The sequence below is a fragment of the Dipodomys ordii genome, unplaced genomic scaffold (assembly GCF_000151885.1).
Source record: "Dipodomys ordii isolate 6190 unplaced genomic scaffold, Dord_2.0 Scaffold17, whole genome shotgun sequence".
Lineage (NCBI taxonomy): Eukaryota > Metazoa > Chordata > Mammalia > Rodentia > Heteromyidae > Dipodomys > Dipodomys ordii.
The window spans coordinates 26,311,064-26,326,945 of NW_012267233.1; the positions used below are offsets into that span (position 1 = coordinate 26,311,064).

General features: G+C 40.6%; 1 protein-coding gene across 1 annotated transcript in view; it reads left to right on the forward strand.

Annotated features, from left to right (window-relative positions):
- The first annotated feature begins 2,778 nt into the window (after positions 1 to 2,778).
- The window catches only part of Mrps28 (mitochondrial ribosomal protein S28), a 105,796-nt gene continuing 92,692 nt past the window's right edge, over positions 2,779 to 15,882 (forward strand). Inside the window, exon 1 of the mRNA XM_013012503.1 lies at positions 2,779 to 3,005. Within this exon, the coding sequence (XP_012867957.1) occupies positions 2,793 to 3,005 (213 nt within the window). The 5' untranslated portion in view covers positions 2,779 to 2,792. The remainder of the gene's footprint in view (positions 3,006 to 15,882) is intronic.

The following is a 15,882-nucleotide window of genomic DNA, read 5'->3' on the forward strand; positions in this document are numbered from 1 at the left end:
GCTAAAAGTTTCCTTTGATTTGTAGGATAGATTCTCTGTTCTTATTTTCCAGTGTTATGACTTAGTATTCCTCCAACTCCTTTCATGCTTTTGTGGACCCCTAATTGTCTTCTACATGGTCTTTAATGATTTCCATTTCTGTGGCTCCAGCGGCACTGTTATTAACATAGCTTCTGTTGGTTCAAGACTTAAAAAACGTTTTTTCCAGACTTAAACCTGTGGTTAAGATACTTCTATTTTTCCTTTTCTCTTTTAATAATGACAATCAAACAGGGCTTCAAGCATGATGGCAAATGCTCTTACCACTGAGCCACATCCCCAGCCCAAGACGCTTGGAATTCTTTTCTTTTTTGGTCAGTCGTGGGGTGTGAACTCTGGGCCTGAGCACTGTCCCTGAGCTCTTCAGCTCAAGGCTAGCACTCTACCACTTGAGCCACAGTGCCACTTCCGGTTTTCTGGTGGTTTATTGGAGATGAGGCTCACAGACTTTCTTGCCTGGGCTGGCTTTGAACCATGATCCTCAGGTCTTAGCCTCCTGAGTAGCTACGGTGAAGCTTGGAATTTCTAATCACCTCTTAGCGACCACTAGCCACTTACCGAGCTTTCAGGAATGACTCTGGCATTTTACAATAGTTTTTCACTCAGGGATGTGGCAGCATCATAATTTGTAGATGAAACTATCTCCAGTTTAGACATGATTTATTTTCTGTTCACTTTCCTAGCCATCTGCCATTACTAATACATTTAGCAATATATATTAACATGATGTATGAATAACTTGTAAGTGGAGAAAAGGGGCCTAAAGTTTTAATAAAGCAAGACAAAAAGTGCAGGTAGAGCCAGATGAGAATCCTTAAGATGCCTCAAGGATATGAGAACATTGCCACTATATATTCCTTCTGGTGCATGTGTAGGCAGAAAAGCCTGGGGAGATCCCTCTTGTTGGCTTACTGCTTTGTTCTCTCATTTCATTTGATGCTTCCATTGCTATAACAAAGCAAGCAGAGAACCAAGGCATAACTTGAAGTTAACTGATAAAAAACTCAAGTTTTTAAACTCTGGTGAGTTTTGCATTGTTTTCACAAAATGTGTTTAATGTGGCAGTAATTTTCAATCTTCAAATAAAACTCAAAGCCACAACTATTGCCTGAGATTATATTCTGAGATTATATAGAGCCCATCATAAACATTAAAAAGGTACAAGACATTCCCAGAATGCCCCTGGACACAGTTCTTCAGAAGCTTGACACTTGGCTGAGGCAAGGCATAAGTATAAGACATTGCTGAACTTTAGAGTCAGCATCTTAGTAACCTCACTTGTTCTATCCATACTGATGTAATATTTGGTGCTGGTACTGAAGCCAGCACCTTGAGTAAGATAGGCAAACACTGTACTATTAAGCTACATCCACCAGCTCCCATATGAAATACTACTGTAAGTGTATGAATCACTTAGTGCAATTTGGCACTGTGGCCTGGTTCTGCAAATGAGAAAGGAAACACATCAGCAACATGAAATTGGGGAATCTGAGATAAGGACTAGGGAGGGTTCTTAAAGGTCATTGCTGATACTCTACATTTTGCCAAGTTTTTTCCCTGAAAAGTGGAAGTAGCAATAGCCATAAAAAAATCATGCAACATTGTTTTAGGCCAAAGTCTATAAATGACCAAGGGAAATAGTTTAAATGACCACAGGGAAACTCACCTGGAGTAGAATTTTATCTATGGAAGTTGTAATTTTCTCATAGTGATAATAAATCTTATGTGATACATAGAATTATGCATTTTTCCTAGGTCAGTGTGCTTACTAGTGTTCTCTGTACATAGGTTGAGAGCATTGGATTTAAATCATTGTCAAAGGCATTTCTAAAATGTGTGGTCCTCAAAATTCCTTCCCTCAAGTTCTTTCAATGACATGGGAAATTGTGTCACCTGCCCCCAGAATAACTACTTGTGGGTTAGCAGCAAACTGCTAAACAACGGGTGAACTGCTTAATCCATAAACACTTTAAGAAGTCTGGTGTTAGGTTTGGTTTTAAGGATGATGGGCAAACTAAGTACCTACATTGAGTTTAACATGTAGATGGGGCTGTCTGGTGGTGCCATATATGGACACATTCCAAATATCCGCTCTTCTGTTTTTGGAGGTGTCAAGGTTTGAACTCAGGGCCTCAGGCTCCTGCCACATTATGAAATCCCTACGTCCTGAGATGGGATTGGAATTTTCGAGCAGTGAAAAAACGTGTCTCCAAGATTACTATGTTCGTAACGCAAGCGGACTGGCCACAGAAGTGGTCAAGGACAAACTGGGACCCTGGGTTTCACAACGGTCTATTAGGCCCTACTATGTGTCCTTTTATGGAGTCTACAAAGTTGGCAGGGCAGACATTCAAGATGCAAGTACAGTATATATCATGTTAGGAAAAGATAAGCTGGACTTCGTGTGTGTGTGTGTGTGTGTGTGTGCGCGCGCGCATCAAGCGGGAGTAATTCCAGTGATTGCTTGTACTCAAAGACCACCTGGTCTTTAGAACCAGCCAGTTCACCCCGACGTGGAGAACAGCACATGTCGCATTACCATGCATTCCTACGCACTGCGGTGGAGAATCCACTGACGATTGGTTTCACCCGCTGGGTCTGAAATCTCTACAACACACTGCTCCCGCGCACAGGACAAGACACGCCCACCAACCAATCGAGTTCCAGTAGAGCGGGCGGGTCTCCAGTTGCCCCGCCCCTTGACCCGCGCGCTTGCGGAACGTAGGCCATAGGTCAGAGGCCGTGAAGGCGTCATGGCGGCGCTGTGTCGGGCTCGTGTCGTGGCTCCTGAGACCTACTTCCTACGAGTGTTTCTATTCTCCAGGTCCTTTCGAGGAGTAGGCACGGAGAGTAGCTCAGAGAGCGGGAGTTCCCATGCCTCAGAACGTGAGGCGCGCCCGCGCGGCTTCGCGGAGGCGCTAGAGCGGCACTCGGAGCTGCAGCGGAAGGCAGCAGCCTCCCAGCCGGTGAGAGCCAGTCGCCGGAGCCACGCCCACAACGCGGTGGGCGGGGCGGGGCGGTGCTGGGGGAGTGGAGCCTCACCCAGGACGCGGTGGGGGGGGAGCTGTGCTCATGACGTGTGCGTTGGGCGGGGCTAGGCTACCAGTCGGTTGCTCCGGACGGAGGTGGGACCTCGGGACTGGACCGGATCCTGGGAGCTGCCCGCGCAAGCTTGCCTCCGGGCTGGTTGTGCTGTTAGCGTTTGGCGGGTGCTTTCTCTGTATTCGTCGTGCGGCGTTTCTGGGTCGCCGCGGTGGCTGTCCACATGTCGTGGCGAGAGTGTTCTGGTGCCCAGTGTTGGCGACTGGAGGGGTGCGGCTGCCCCCCGAGGCTTGGCCAGGGCCGCTCCCGGAAAGTGGACGCGCCCGGAAGAGATGGCTCCGCCGGCCTCGGCCGACCATGGATGCGGCGTGGCGCTCGGAGCCGGCGCACCAGCCTCCCTGTAAACGTTTAATTAGATGGATAGGCGAATAGTAGAATTACTTTTTGTTTGGGTTCTTTTTTCTGAATTTGGGTGGATAACTTACTCTGTCAGAAATTACCTGTGTCCTGTTTTCTGTGTGTGTGTTTTTTTAAATTACTATCTCTTCTTGAGCAACACTAATATAAAACATATTAGAGATAGAAGTAGACATACGGACAATTATTATTATTAGATTCAGCAGACATGAAATTGGGTGATAAAGAACATTCTAAATTTCTGTATGTATCTCTTTGGGGAATAGCACCAAGTAGTTTACAGGCGTTTGGATGATAGGGTCATTTTAGTAGGTAATGTAAGTTTTTTTTGTTTTGTTTTGGTTTTGGTTTTGGTTTTTTTCCTGAAATTCAAGGATTAGAAGAAATCTGGAGTATTTTAATCTTTTAATTGATTGTAGTACTGAGGACTGAACCCAAAGACATGGGCTTTACCACTTGAGCAGTTGTGTGTTTTTGTTTTGGTGGATCGTGGGCCTAAACTCTGGGCCTGAGCTCCTCAGCTCAAGGCTAGTGCTCCACAGTGCCACTTCCAGCTTTTTCTGCTTATGTGGTGCTGAGAAATCGCACTGAGGGCCTAATGCATGCAAGGCAAGCACTCTGCCACTGAGCCACCTTCCCAGCTCCCATTTGAGCAGTTTTTAAAAGATTAAAATACTCCAGGTCTCTGGATTCTAATCAAAGTGTGATTTAGGTTCTGGGATGTTGTCTTGCCTGATCCCTGTTGTTGGGGCTGCTGACATTCATTAGCTCACTGTGCCCTTCTACCATCTTCAATAGCAACAATAAATGAAATTCTCTCTGGAGGCATGACTTAACTGGTAGAACTTAAGCCAAGAGAGTTCAAGACCCTGAGTTCAAACCTTAATGTCAGCCAACAAAACCAGGTGAAGTTCTCATAACTTCCTTATGATTATCTCTGCTGCCTTACTTCCATTTGAGGTCCCTTATTGGGACCATCTAGATAATCCAGAATAATGCCCCTATTTTACGGTCATTTGATAATCTTAAATTTAGCTGAAACTTAATTCCCCAGTACTGAGGCAGGTAACTAAGGATGTGGACCTGTTTGGAGGGAACATAATCTGAACAATTCCAAATTGCAATAGAAGAACTACAACTGATCTGAAGCCTCTAAAGAGCAAATTTTAGAATTTAAGGATTAAATACTTCTCCAAATATTTATATAGGAAAAGAAATTTCCCTGGTTCTTATTTTCCCACTTTTCTTTCTCTCCCTTCTCCCACCATATGCCCTACATTTCAGTCATCTTTATAAATGCCAGAAAATAAGTCACAGCAACTGAGTTAATTGTGACAAGAATGGAAATTTTGGTATCGCATGTATAACAAGTATTTGGAGTTCAAAATGTCTTATACTTGAGCATTGACACATGGTAAGCTATAAAGCTTGTTTAATAAAGGAAAGAACCTAGACTAAGTGACCAGAATTCCCTTTCTTTCCTTTCTAAGGCAGTTCTAATTGGGCTGCTCAATTTTGGCAGGGGGTGGCCGGGGTGTTTCCTGCTAGTCCCAGTGTGCATTAGATTGCTCATTCAAGCTTAAACTGAAGGGAGTGTCCTTGAGCACTTTTCCTTACCTCTTACAGTTCAGAAATTTTTACTCTGTGAAATGGGGGCAAGATGTGTTTGGTTGTGACACATAGTTCACCTATTCATAATTTTTGGACACTTTGGCTTAATGAAAAGAGAATTTTCTGGGGAAGAAGGTTTCAGGAGGCTGAACTGTATGTAGTCTTGGTCTTGTAGGTTCTTAGTTTTATAGCATTTTGAATTGTGATCCCTTTAAGATTCTTAATACTACAGACTCCAGTTGCTCACCACTCCAGGGCATTATACACACTGCAATAGAAATATTATATGACTGCAGAGACGTAAAGAGATGGTGTTTTGACTTTTCTTGGGAATTTGTAAGCCTCCATTCACCTCGCCTGCAGATTAAATATACATCTCACCACTGCATTGGACACCTCTCTCCATTCTTATCCTGCTTGATACCGAAATTAAAAGCTTAGACTCAGTTTCATACTCATTCTGCTGCCTCCATGAGTGAGTTGGTCAAGCTACCTAGCCTATCTGTTTTCTGTCAGAGCAAAAGTCGATTTGAAATAGTACAGTTCAGATGCTATCAATACTGACTGCAGAGTAAATTTTACTCAATACATTTTAACTTTTGGGTAGTTCAGTTCATTTCTTCTCTCCCCTGCTTTTTAGAGAACAGTTTCACAGTGATGCTGCTAGAATTCCATTGTAACTTCATCCCTTATAACAAGTATCTGCCCTGCTAGAGACAGTTGTTGATACAGGTGAGGCTACACATGAGAATAGTCAGGGAGTGCATGAGATATACCCTTCTACTATCTTGTGCATTTTGCTATAAGCCTAAAACTACTTAAAAGTGTATCTAAGCTGGGCACCTGTGGCTCACACCTGTCATCCTAGCAACTCAGGAGGCTGAGATCTGAGAATAGTGCTTCGAAGCCAGTTCAGGCAGGAAAGACCGTAATCTCCAATTAATCACACACAAAAAAAGCCAGAAGTGGAACTATGGCTCAGGTGGTAGAGTGCTTGCTTTGAGTGAAAAAGCTTGGTGACAGGGTCCAGGCTCTGAGTTCAAGCTCTAGGAATGACATTTAAAAAAAAAAAAAGGTGTGTGTGTGTGTGTGTTCTGAGGATCAGCCTTGGAATCTTGGATTTCTTGCATTTGCTAAGCAAATACTCTTCCACTGAGCTACATCCCCATGTTTTTTCTTTCTAAATCTTCAAGTAGTACAAAGGGATTTCAGTTCAATCTGTCAAATTTGAGTACAAACATCTTGATCAATGTCACTCCTTTCATCATTCTTCCCCTACATCTGTCCCAGCCCCACCCATCCTCTTTTTTACATATTCATCCACAATTTCTCTCCATTCATCTGCCTCCTTTTCCTTAAAGGGTCTTCCATAACTATCTGTACTCCTCCCCAGCTCCTATAAGACAAAACATGTTTCAGCTTCATGGTATTCATTTGATTAAGTTGTCAAATTAGTTACACTATTAGAATCTATATCATACTTTAGTCAGTTTGTATAATATGAATGTGGCCCTATACAAAACTTCCACATATGAGAGAAAACATGCATCCTTTGTCTCTCAGCCTGACTTACTTCACTTAACAGATTTTTTTTTCGAGGTCCATCCATTAACCTGCAAATAACACAATAACATTAATGGATGAATAAAATTGATGTGTATGTATCACATTTTCTTATCCGACTCATCTATTTTAGGGCATCTGGACTACTTGCATAACTTGACTATGGTAAATAGTGCAGCATTGAAACATGGGTGTGCAAATGTCTTTATCTGTTTTGTAATCTTTTGGATAAATGCCCAAGAGTACTATCATTGGAATACAAGGTAGTTCTATCTGTAGTTTTTAGAGAGATCTCCATACTATTCTCCATAGTGTTTGCATTAATTACATATACATTCCCAATATCAGTGTTGTGGGTTTTGTTGTTGTTTTGTATAAAATATAGCCCTAGTTAATCCTGAACTAATGATCATCCCTTCCTGTCTCTCTTCTTCTTTACTTCTCCTCCTCTCTTCTCTCTTTCTTTCTCTCTCTCTCTCTCTCTTTGTTTTAAGACAGGATCTCACTTTGTAGCCTTGTAGCCCAAAGTGTCCAGGAACTAGCTATATAACTCAGGCTAGCCTTCAACTCAAGATCCTCCTGCCTTAGCCACTTGAGAGTGCTAAATGTACATATATGACTACTACAAGTATGTTAATTTTTTTTGTTTTGATACCTGAGTTCAAACTTAGGATCTTGAGTTTGTTTGCTTAGCTGGCATGCTACCACTTGAGCTATGCTACAGCCCAGCTTTTTGCTGGTTATTTTGGAGATAGACTCTCATGGACTTTGCTCCCAGTGCTGACCTTTGAACTATGATCCTCCAGATCCTAAGTTCCTGAGTAGCTAAGATTACAGGCTTGCGCCACTGGCACCCGACTTGTTTTAAATTTTCTTGATAATAGCAATTCTGACTGGAGTAATTTTGATGAGAATTTCAGTATCATTTTGATCCTTATTTCCTGATGGTCAAAGATACTCAACATTTTTTTCAATTATTTATAAGCAATTTGTATTTCTTCACTTGAAAAGTATCTGTTCAGTTCACTATGTGAAATATTACATGTAATTATTTGTGTAGAACCATCCTTGTATCCTTGGAATGAAACTAATTTGATCATGGTGTATGATCTTCTACATGTATGTTGTTTAATTTGATTTGCAAGTATTTTATTGAGATTTTTGTCAATATGTTCAAGGAAATTATAGTTTTCTTTATGTTGTGTTCTTATCTTTTTTGGTATCAGGATGATAGTGGCTTTGTATCATGAGTTTGGAAATGCTCTTTTCCTTTGTTTTATGGACTAATTTTGTCTGAGGAAGGTTGTTGGTGTTTCTTGTTCTAAACTTTTCTTTGTTGGGAGACTTTTTATTAGTTTCTTGTTCTAAATTTTTCTTTGTTGGGAGACTTTTTACTACTGTTTCAATATTTTGTTATTGATCTGTTTTGTTTTATATCTTCCTGGATGAATTTTTGTAGATCATATGTGTCTAAGAACTTAAGTATTTCTTCTAAATTTTTCAACCTACTGGAATATAAATTTTTAAAAATTTCCTGCATGATCCTCTTGAGCTTAGAACTGTAATTTTTCTTTGGTCACTTGTAGCATTGGGAATTGTAACATATAACCCATCTCATAACCACAAGGTGGCAATAGTTGAGCAAAGAATTGGTGTTTCTGCTTTATAGCTATTACTACTACTTCTCAGCAGTAGGGGGTAGCATATCACTTCAGCAATGGGTCTTCAGAGCATTTGGAGCCACACAGTACAGCATCCTTTTACTTCAGCTTAATTATTTAGAATACGGATGTTATAAGACAGCTTTATAGTTTTACCCTATTTCAAAAATATATTAGATGGATTTAATATTTTGTAATGTTTACTTTTTGTGAATATTTCTTAATGTTTTTAAATACTTGAATTCTTCAGGAGGCAGAATATTGAACGTTGATAGCTAGTCTTTTCTGAATACTGAAAAAAATTAAGATGTACCTTGATTAAAAGAATTATTTTAATATAAAGAAAACATTTTTTGGGGGGAGTCCGGTCGTGGGGCCTGAACTCTGGGCCAGGGTGCTGTCCCTCAGGTCTTCAGCTCCAGGCTAGTGCTCTACCACTTGAGCCACAGCGCCAGTTCTGGCTTTTTTCTTTTTGCTTATGTGGTGCTGAGGAATTGAACCCAGGGCTTCATGCATGCAAGGCAAGCGCTCTACCACTGAGCCACCTTCCCAGCCCCAAAGGAAACATTTTTTATTTTTATGAATATTTTGTATACTAATTCATATATTAGCAAAATATGTAGCTTTAGTTAACTCTGTCTTCATTCCATCTAGTGCGTGCATGTGTGTGTGTTGTGTGTGTGTGTGTGTGTGTGTTCGTTGGCTTGAATTAAGGCCCTGGGAGTACTGTCCTTGAACGTCTTTTGCTCCAGGTTAGCACTCTACCACTTGAGCCATAGCTCAGCTTTTTGGTAATTTATTGGAGGTAAGAGTCTCATAGACTTTCCTGCCCCAGTTGGCTTTGAACTGCAAACCTCAGATCTCAGCCTCCTGAGAAGCTAGATGTATGGATGTGAGCTACTAGTGCCTGGCTGAATCTAACATTTTTAAAGCAAGTTTAGAGAAAATACAGACAGCAGAAGAGTAAATTGAAGTAGAGAGAATTCTCAAGAGAAATTATGTCAACATAAATAATAACTTTTTTTTTTTTGTCAGTCGTGGGGCCTGAACTCTGGGCCTGAGTGCTGTCCTGCAGCTCTTCAGCTCAAGGCTAGCGCTCTACCACTTGAGCCATAGCACCACTTCGGCATTTTCTGCTTATGTGGTGCTAAGGAACCCAACCCAGGGCCTTATGCATGCAAGGCAAGCACTGTTACCACTGAGCCACCTTCCCAGCCCCAAATAATATCTTATATGCAGTATTATACATTTTTCTAGAAGGGAAAAGGGCTATGTTCTGTTTATATTTTGTTTTGGGGGTTGTCACTGGATCTGACCATTTAAGACACTTTTTTTTGCCAGTCATGGGTCTTGAACTCAGGGCCTGGGCTCTGTCCCTGAGCCTCTCTCTGCTCAAGGCTAGCACTCTACTACTTGAGCCACAGCGACCTTTTCAGCTTTTTCTGAGTAGTTTAGTAGAGGTGGGCTGGCTTTGAACCACGATCTTCAGATCATTTAAGATACTTTTATGATTTGCTTTTATTATAAGGACCTCATGTTTAACAAGTATTCTACCAATTAAGTCACACCCTCAAGCAGGTCCATATTTTAAATTGCTGTTGAGATATAGTTTTACTAACTTTTGCCCTGGGCAGGCCTCAAACTGTGATCTTCTTGATCTTCCTGTGTTTGACTTCTAAGTAGCTGTGACTATGGTATGGGCCCACCTGTGCCTGGCTTATAGATTTTTAAACATTTTCAGTTGTTTGCTCAGAAGCCTTGCTACCTTCTTTTTAAATGTTCAGGGTTTTTTTTTTTCCCCTACCAAAAGTTACTTGAAATTTTTTGATTGCATTAGTTTAGTAACATGATTACAGTCTTTAAGGTTGGTTTCCTTCCTTCCTTCCTCTCTCTCTCTCTCTCTCTTTCTTTCTTTCTTTTTCTGCCAGTCCTGGGGCTTGAGCTCAAGGCCTGGGCGCTGGTCCCTGAGCTTCTTTTGCTCAAGGCTAGTACTCTACCACTTGAGCCACAGTGCCAGTTCCAGCTTTTTCTGTTTATGTGGTACTGAGGATTCGAACCCAGGGCTTGATGCATGCGAGGCAAGCACTCTATCACTGAACCACATCCCCAGCTCTCCCTCTTTCCTTTCCTTTCCTTTCCTTTCCTTTCTTTCCTTTCCTTCCTTTCCTTTTACTTCCTTCCTTCCTTCCTTCCTTTCTCTCTCTCTCTCTCTCTCATTTCTATTTATCTATTGCCGTTAGGTAACAGAAGAAATAAAAGAAACTAATCACATTTGAGCAGAGCTTGATTTGGGGGGATATAGGGATTAAATTAAACAGTCTTGACTCAGACTGGGGTTTGACTTCCTTTTTAAGTTTTGTGGGCTCCACTATTGGCAGCTGTTAGGCAGTGAGTCAGTCCTGTCAGTTGAGGAGTTGGCAATTCAGCCAAGATGCCTGGTCTCTGATCAGCTACCCAAGATGATATGGTTGGGTTCTCATGACAGAAATAAGGGAATTCTGGGAGCTGGGTGGTACTAGGGCAGAGACTATCCCAAAGACATGAAAACATATGTTCTCATAAAGTGTGCTATACTTATGCTAATAGCAGCATTTTTGTAATAATAAAATCTGACTGTCCTGCCCATCCCACAAAGTTACCATGTAAGTGATCTCTCCAGAAAAAAAAAATAATGTGGTCATTTAGGTATACTGCCCAGAGTTTTGTCTCTAGTAGACTGTGAGTAGACTGTTGCATCTGCCAAGTCAAAAGGTAGAGTAGCTTACCTGAGATCATTGGCCTGTTACAGAGGCTTATCTTCTTCTGGGAACCACTCAAAACTGATAGCTTTGGGAGTTGCTTAGTAAAAAGGATTGGAGAAATAGGTCCAAGTAATGCATTTTTGTGTCCAAACTTCAAAAATAACTTCTAGGCATAGTGTTTCTTTCCTGTTTGTAATAGTCTCATTACATGTTCCAGGCCCTCAGTCTTAGAAATTTTATTAAGGTGAGATTTATCTATCCCTTCTGATATGTATGTCTTGCTATGTATCTAGAGTAGCTGAGACTTCTTGCTCAGGTTCTGCCAGCAAATGTAATGGACTAGCAGGATGTCCAGTGTGATGGATTGCCATAAAAATCCTACAAAGTATGTACTACTAAAGAACTAGAGGATTTGAAGTCCATGGTGTTTACTTGCAGGTTTAGTAAAAGAAAACATTTGCCAAATCAGTAATTGTGCACCAGATACTGAGGGATATTTGATTTGTTTCTGCTATATCTAGAATAGCAGCTACAAGTGGATTTGCCACATGATTAAGCTTATGATAATAAATTTTCATTCTCTAAGATTTGTTATTTTCTATACTTTGACTAAAGTCAGTGGTAGGCATCTTTGTGCCCTTGCATTTCCCAAGTGCTTGATGGTAACAGGAGTCTGTCTCTATGCTACTTCCCAGAACGTAGCATTACCTTAGTTTACTTGTTTATAGGTAGTGGAAGTTCTAGTGTCTTCACTCTTCCTTCCCTACCTTAGTAGCCCTCATTTCTCAAATGAAGGAAACTGCTAGAGTGAGGATTCTGCCAGTGGCTGCATATCTACTACAGTCATGCATTCTGTATATGGATTCTGGAATTATAAGCTTGCAGTGGGTAGGAAGGACTTGAGCCAAAACACCATTGAGCACGTGACCTCCATAACCCTGTACTGACTGGTGGTGAATTGGAGCTCCAAGAATTAGTGTCACTTCAGATACTCTCTATCAAGAATGATTATTTCCTCTCTATCAAGAATGATTATTTCTAGGCAAATTACCACTGCTGCTTTTGGAAACCTATGAGGATGATTAATAGTATAGATTTTAACAGGACTTGTGTTTGTGTGTGTATGTGTGTGAGAGAGAGATAGACAGACAAGGAGAGACAGAGACAGAGAGAGAAACAGATTAGGGGTTGAACTCAGCATTGCATGCTTGCTAGTCAGGCACTGTACTATTTATGAGCCACACTTCCTTTTCTTCTTTTCATTTGTTTTTCTGATAGTATGGATATGCTCCATCCATACCCTTGCTGGCCCTAGATGGTGATCTCCCTATTTCTGTCTCCCTCACAGCTGGGATAAAAGTATATATCAGCTTCTTGGGTGAGATGTGGTCTCACTAATTTTTTTAATGGGCTGGTCTGGAACCAGTAGTAGTTGGGATTATAGACCTGAGCTATTGCACCCAACCTAAGGCCTTAGGAGAACATTTAAGAGAATGAAAGTTTGGAAATTGGTTAGTTTGGGAATTGATTGATAATCCACAATATTCATTTATAGTGACTCAAGTCACTAAAACTAGTTCCCCCATCTACTTTATTTCTAGAAAGACGATAAATAACCAGCCAAAGAGCTCAAGGTCAGACTGTTGTGATTATTACTCTCTAGGCATTACTGTACTTGATAACCATGCCTACCAGATCTCTAGATATTAAGCACTGACCTGATTCCTGTGCCTTAGGCTCTCATATCTACATTGGATTTGGGGAGCTATATGTGGCAACAGTTCGTACTAGGTCCTGGCTTTCTGAGAATAACCACCACACAGTATTTCAAATGCTCTTGTTCTGCCCAAAAACATCTTTTGGCCTTGGTGAAGGGATAATCTTATAGGCACCCCACAAGTAGGTGAACAGGTCATAAATAATAAAACCACTCAAACATTCTAGTCCCTCAAAGCTCTTTAATATACTCCTCTATTATACTAAGGAAGTTCTGGTGTTTCAATTTCATTTGGCATGGTCTTTATCTTTGGGTCCAGTTTCACTGAACCAAGCTAGCAAGCTACTGAAAGCCACTCTCAGTCAGTTTAAGAAGCACACTGTATCTAAACTCTGTTTAGCAAGCTCTTGTTAACAAATTTGATCTCAGGCTTCACTGTTTTCCTCTCCTGTGCTCCAGTACTCTTAGGAACAGTGTCCATATGTATTCCTAGTTTCTAAGGTTATAAATTCACAACATCATGCAATTCTTCTTGTATGCATTGCATCTCTCTATAAGCCACAGTTTGTATCTTACCCTTGGGGGGTCTGCTGAGATTTGAGTTCGTTTGAAGATCTAGAACAATGCTCTCCTTAATAGAACTTTTTGTGATAATTGAAATATCCTATAATATGCTACCCACATCTAGCTATTGAGCATCTAAATATGGATAGAACAATTGAAGAAACGGGCTTTTAATTTAATTTTTTAGAATTAAGAGTTAATCGTATAATAAGTCTGGTAGATACCATAGTGTAGGTCTAGAAGCAGTAAGGAGTGGCAGAGATGGAGGAAGGAGGGTGAATGGCTCTTGGAATCATCTGTCTCAGTGGGGACCACTGCAGGTCCTTTAGGAAAGGTGAGATTAGTTTTTTCACACTGGGAAGCAAGGATCTTCTTTCTTGCTGAACTCTGGGCAGAAGTTAGAGGTTCTGGGTTCTTTAGCTTCATTAGCATCTGTTTATATGACCCATTCTAGTTTCCATAACCCACTGCCTTTCTACAGAAACTTAGAAAATTAGGAATTTGATTTTCATTGTCATTCAGCTATCTATAAGGTTAGACATTGGGCTTGTTTTTTAGAACTCTATTGTGTGACTAAAGGAAGTAAAGGTTTCTTTTAGGAGTGTTGTAGAACTTTTAGATTCCTTTACGTTGACTGATATCTGGGGCTATTTTGGCCGGAGTGGGGGGGTGGGGGGAGGGGGGAGGAGCAGAGAGAGTACTGGGCCATAAACTCAGGGCCTATCCCTTAGCTGTGCCTTAACTTTTTTTTTCTTTTTTTTGGGGGGGGTCTGGTCGTGGGGCCTGAACTCTGGGCTGGACACTGTCCCTCAGCTCTTCAGCTCAAGGCTAGAGCTCTACCACCTGAGCCACAGCGCCACTTCCAGCTTTTTTCTTTTTGCTTATGTGATGCTGAGGAATCGAACCCAGGGCCTCATGCATGCAAGGCAAGCGCTCTACCACTGAGCCACCTTCCCAGCCCCTGCCTTAACTTTTTCACTCAAGGCTGGCATTGTACCACTTGAGCCACAGATTCACTTCTAGCTTTTAGGTGGATAATTGGAGTTAAGAGTCTCAAGGGCTTTTCTGCTCAGGCTAGCTTCAAACTGTGATCCTCAGCTCTCAGCCTCCTGAGTAGCTAGGATTACAGACATGAGTCACCAGCACTTGGCTAGCTGGGACTTTTTAATAGTAAATGACCAATTGATAGAGAGAAGAAAATACTTGATTGCTATACAGTCATTGGCTTCCGTAGGCACTTGGTTGTACATGTCTCCAGGAATTTAAAAACTGCTTTGTTACAGTGGATCCTGGGTTACTGGAAATGGGATCAATTAATACCTTTAAATTATATCTCTTCAGAAAACAACCTCAAGTAATCCAGAATTAGTTCTGACCACCTATCTTAACTTTCTTTTCTTCTCAAACTGTTTGTGTTCACAGCCTTGCTACAGGGCTGTCTATTTGTAAACAGTTTCTGTGCTGGACATCTTTTTCAGACATTATTTATTTGTATTGTGCCTGTATTTTTATTGTATAGGATTAGAATGAAGAATAGCATATTTATATCAGATCTCTGAATGCACTTTTTACAATAGACTTTTATATAACACATCCCTCAATAAATTTTGTTGTTGCTATTGTTTTGGCTTGGATCTTCTGTGTAGATAGGTTACCCTCAGAAAGAATTTTTGACTGATATGTTTTTTAAACCTTGGAATATCAGTAGTGTTCAAGTGGATGATATCAGAGATAAGACAGAAGTTGATTTCTAAAATGTTCTTTGTAGAATATTTAATAAATACACTAATTGTATTTTATTTGTCTTGAACAAAGATTGTATAATTATGCAGCTTTTTTTTTCTATAGTGAACAAGAGAGACATCTTCTCTTTCATCTTTTTTTAATGCTGTTCCTGGGGCTTGAACTCATGGCATGGGCACTGTCCCTTTGTACTCAAGGCTGGTGCTGTACCACTAGGGCCACAGCGCCACTTATAGCTTTTTCTGAGTAGTTTCCTGGAGAGAAGAGTCACTTTCCTATCCTAGATGGCTTCGAACTGTGATCCTCAAATCTCAGCCTCCTGAGTAGTTAGAATTATAGGCCAGAGCCACCAGTGCCCAGCTTTCATCTTTAAGTATAGCAAGTATAAAAATTTAATAATTAACTTTAAATGTCAGTAAAGAAACTGTAGTACCAATTGGCTTACATAAGATCTTAGAGAAAATCATTGGATCTACTAATTTATCCTCCAAGTATAATTTATTTATTAAGTTATAATTTATTTAAATTGTAATTTAATATATTTATAATTTCATAATTTATTCTCCAAATATAGTTTATTATCCCGGTATTGATCTAGTAATTTATTCTCTGAGAATTTTGCAATATTCCTTTGTTATTGTTGTTCTTTATTGGAACAATTGGGGTCTTGTACTTGCTAAGCACTCTACCACTTACTTGAGTGATGCTTCCAGCTCTTTTTGCATCTAGGTTATTTATCCCCAGAGGTTTTTTTCCTTCTTCTTCTTCTTCTTTTTTTTTTTTT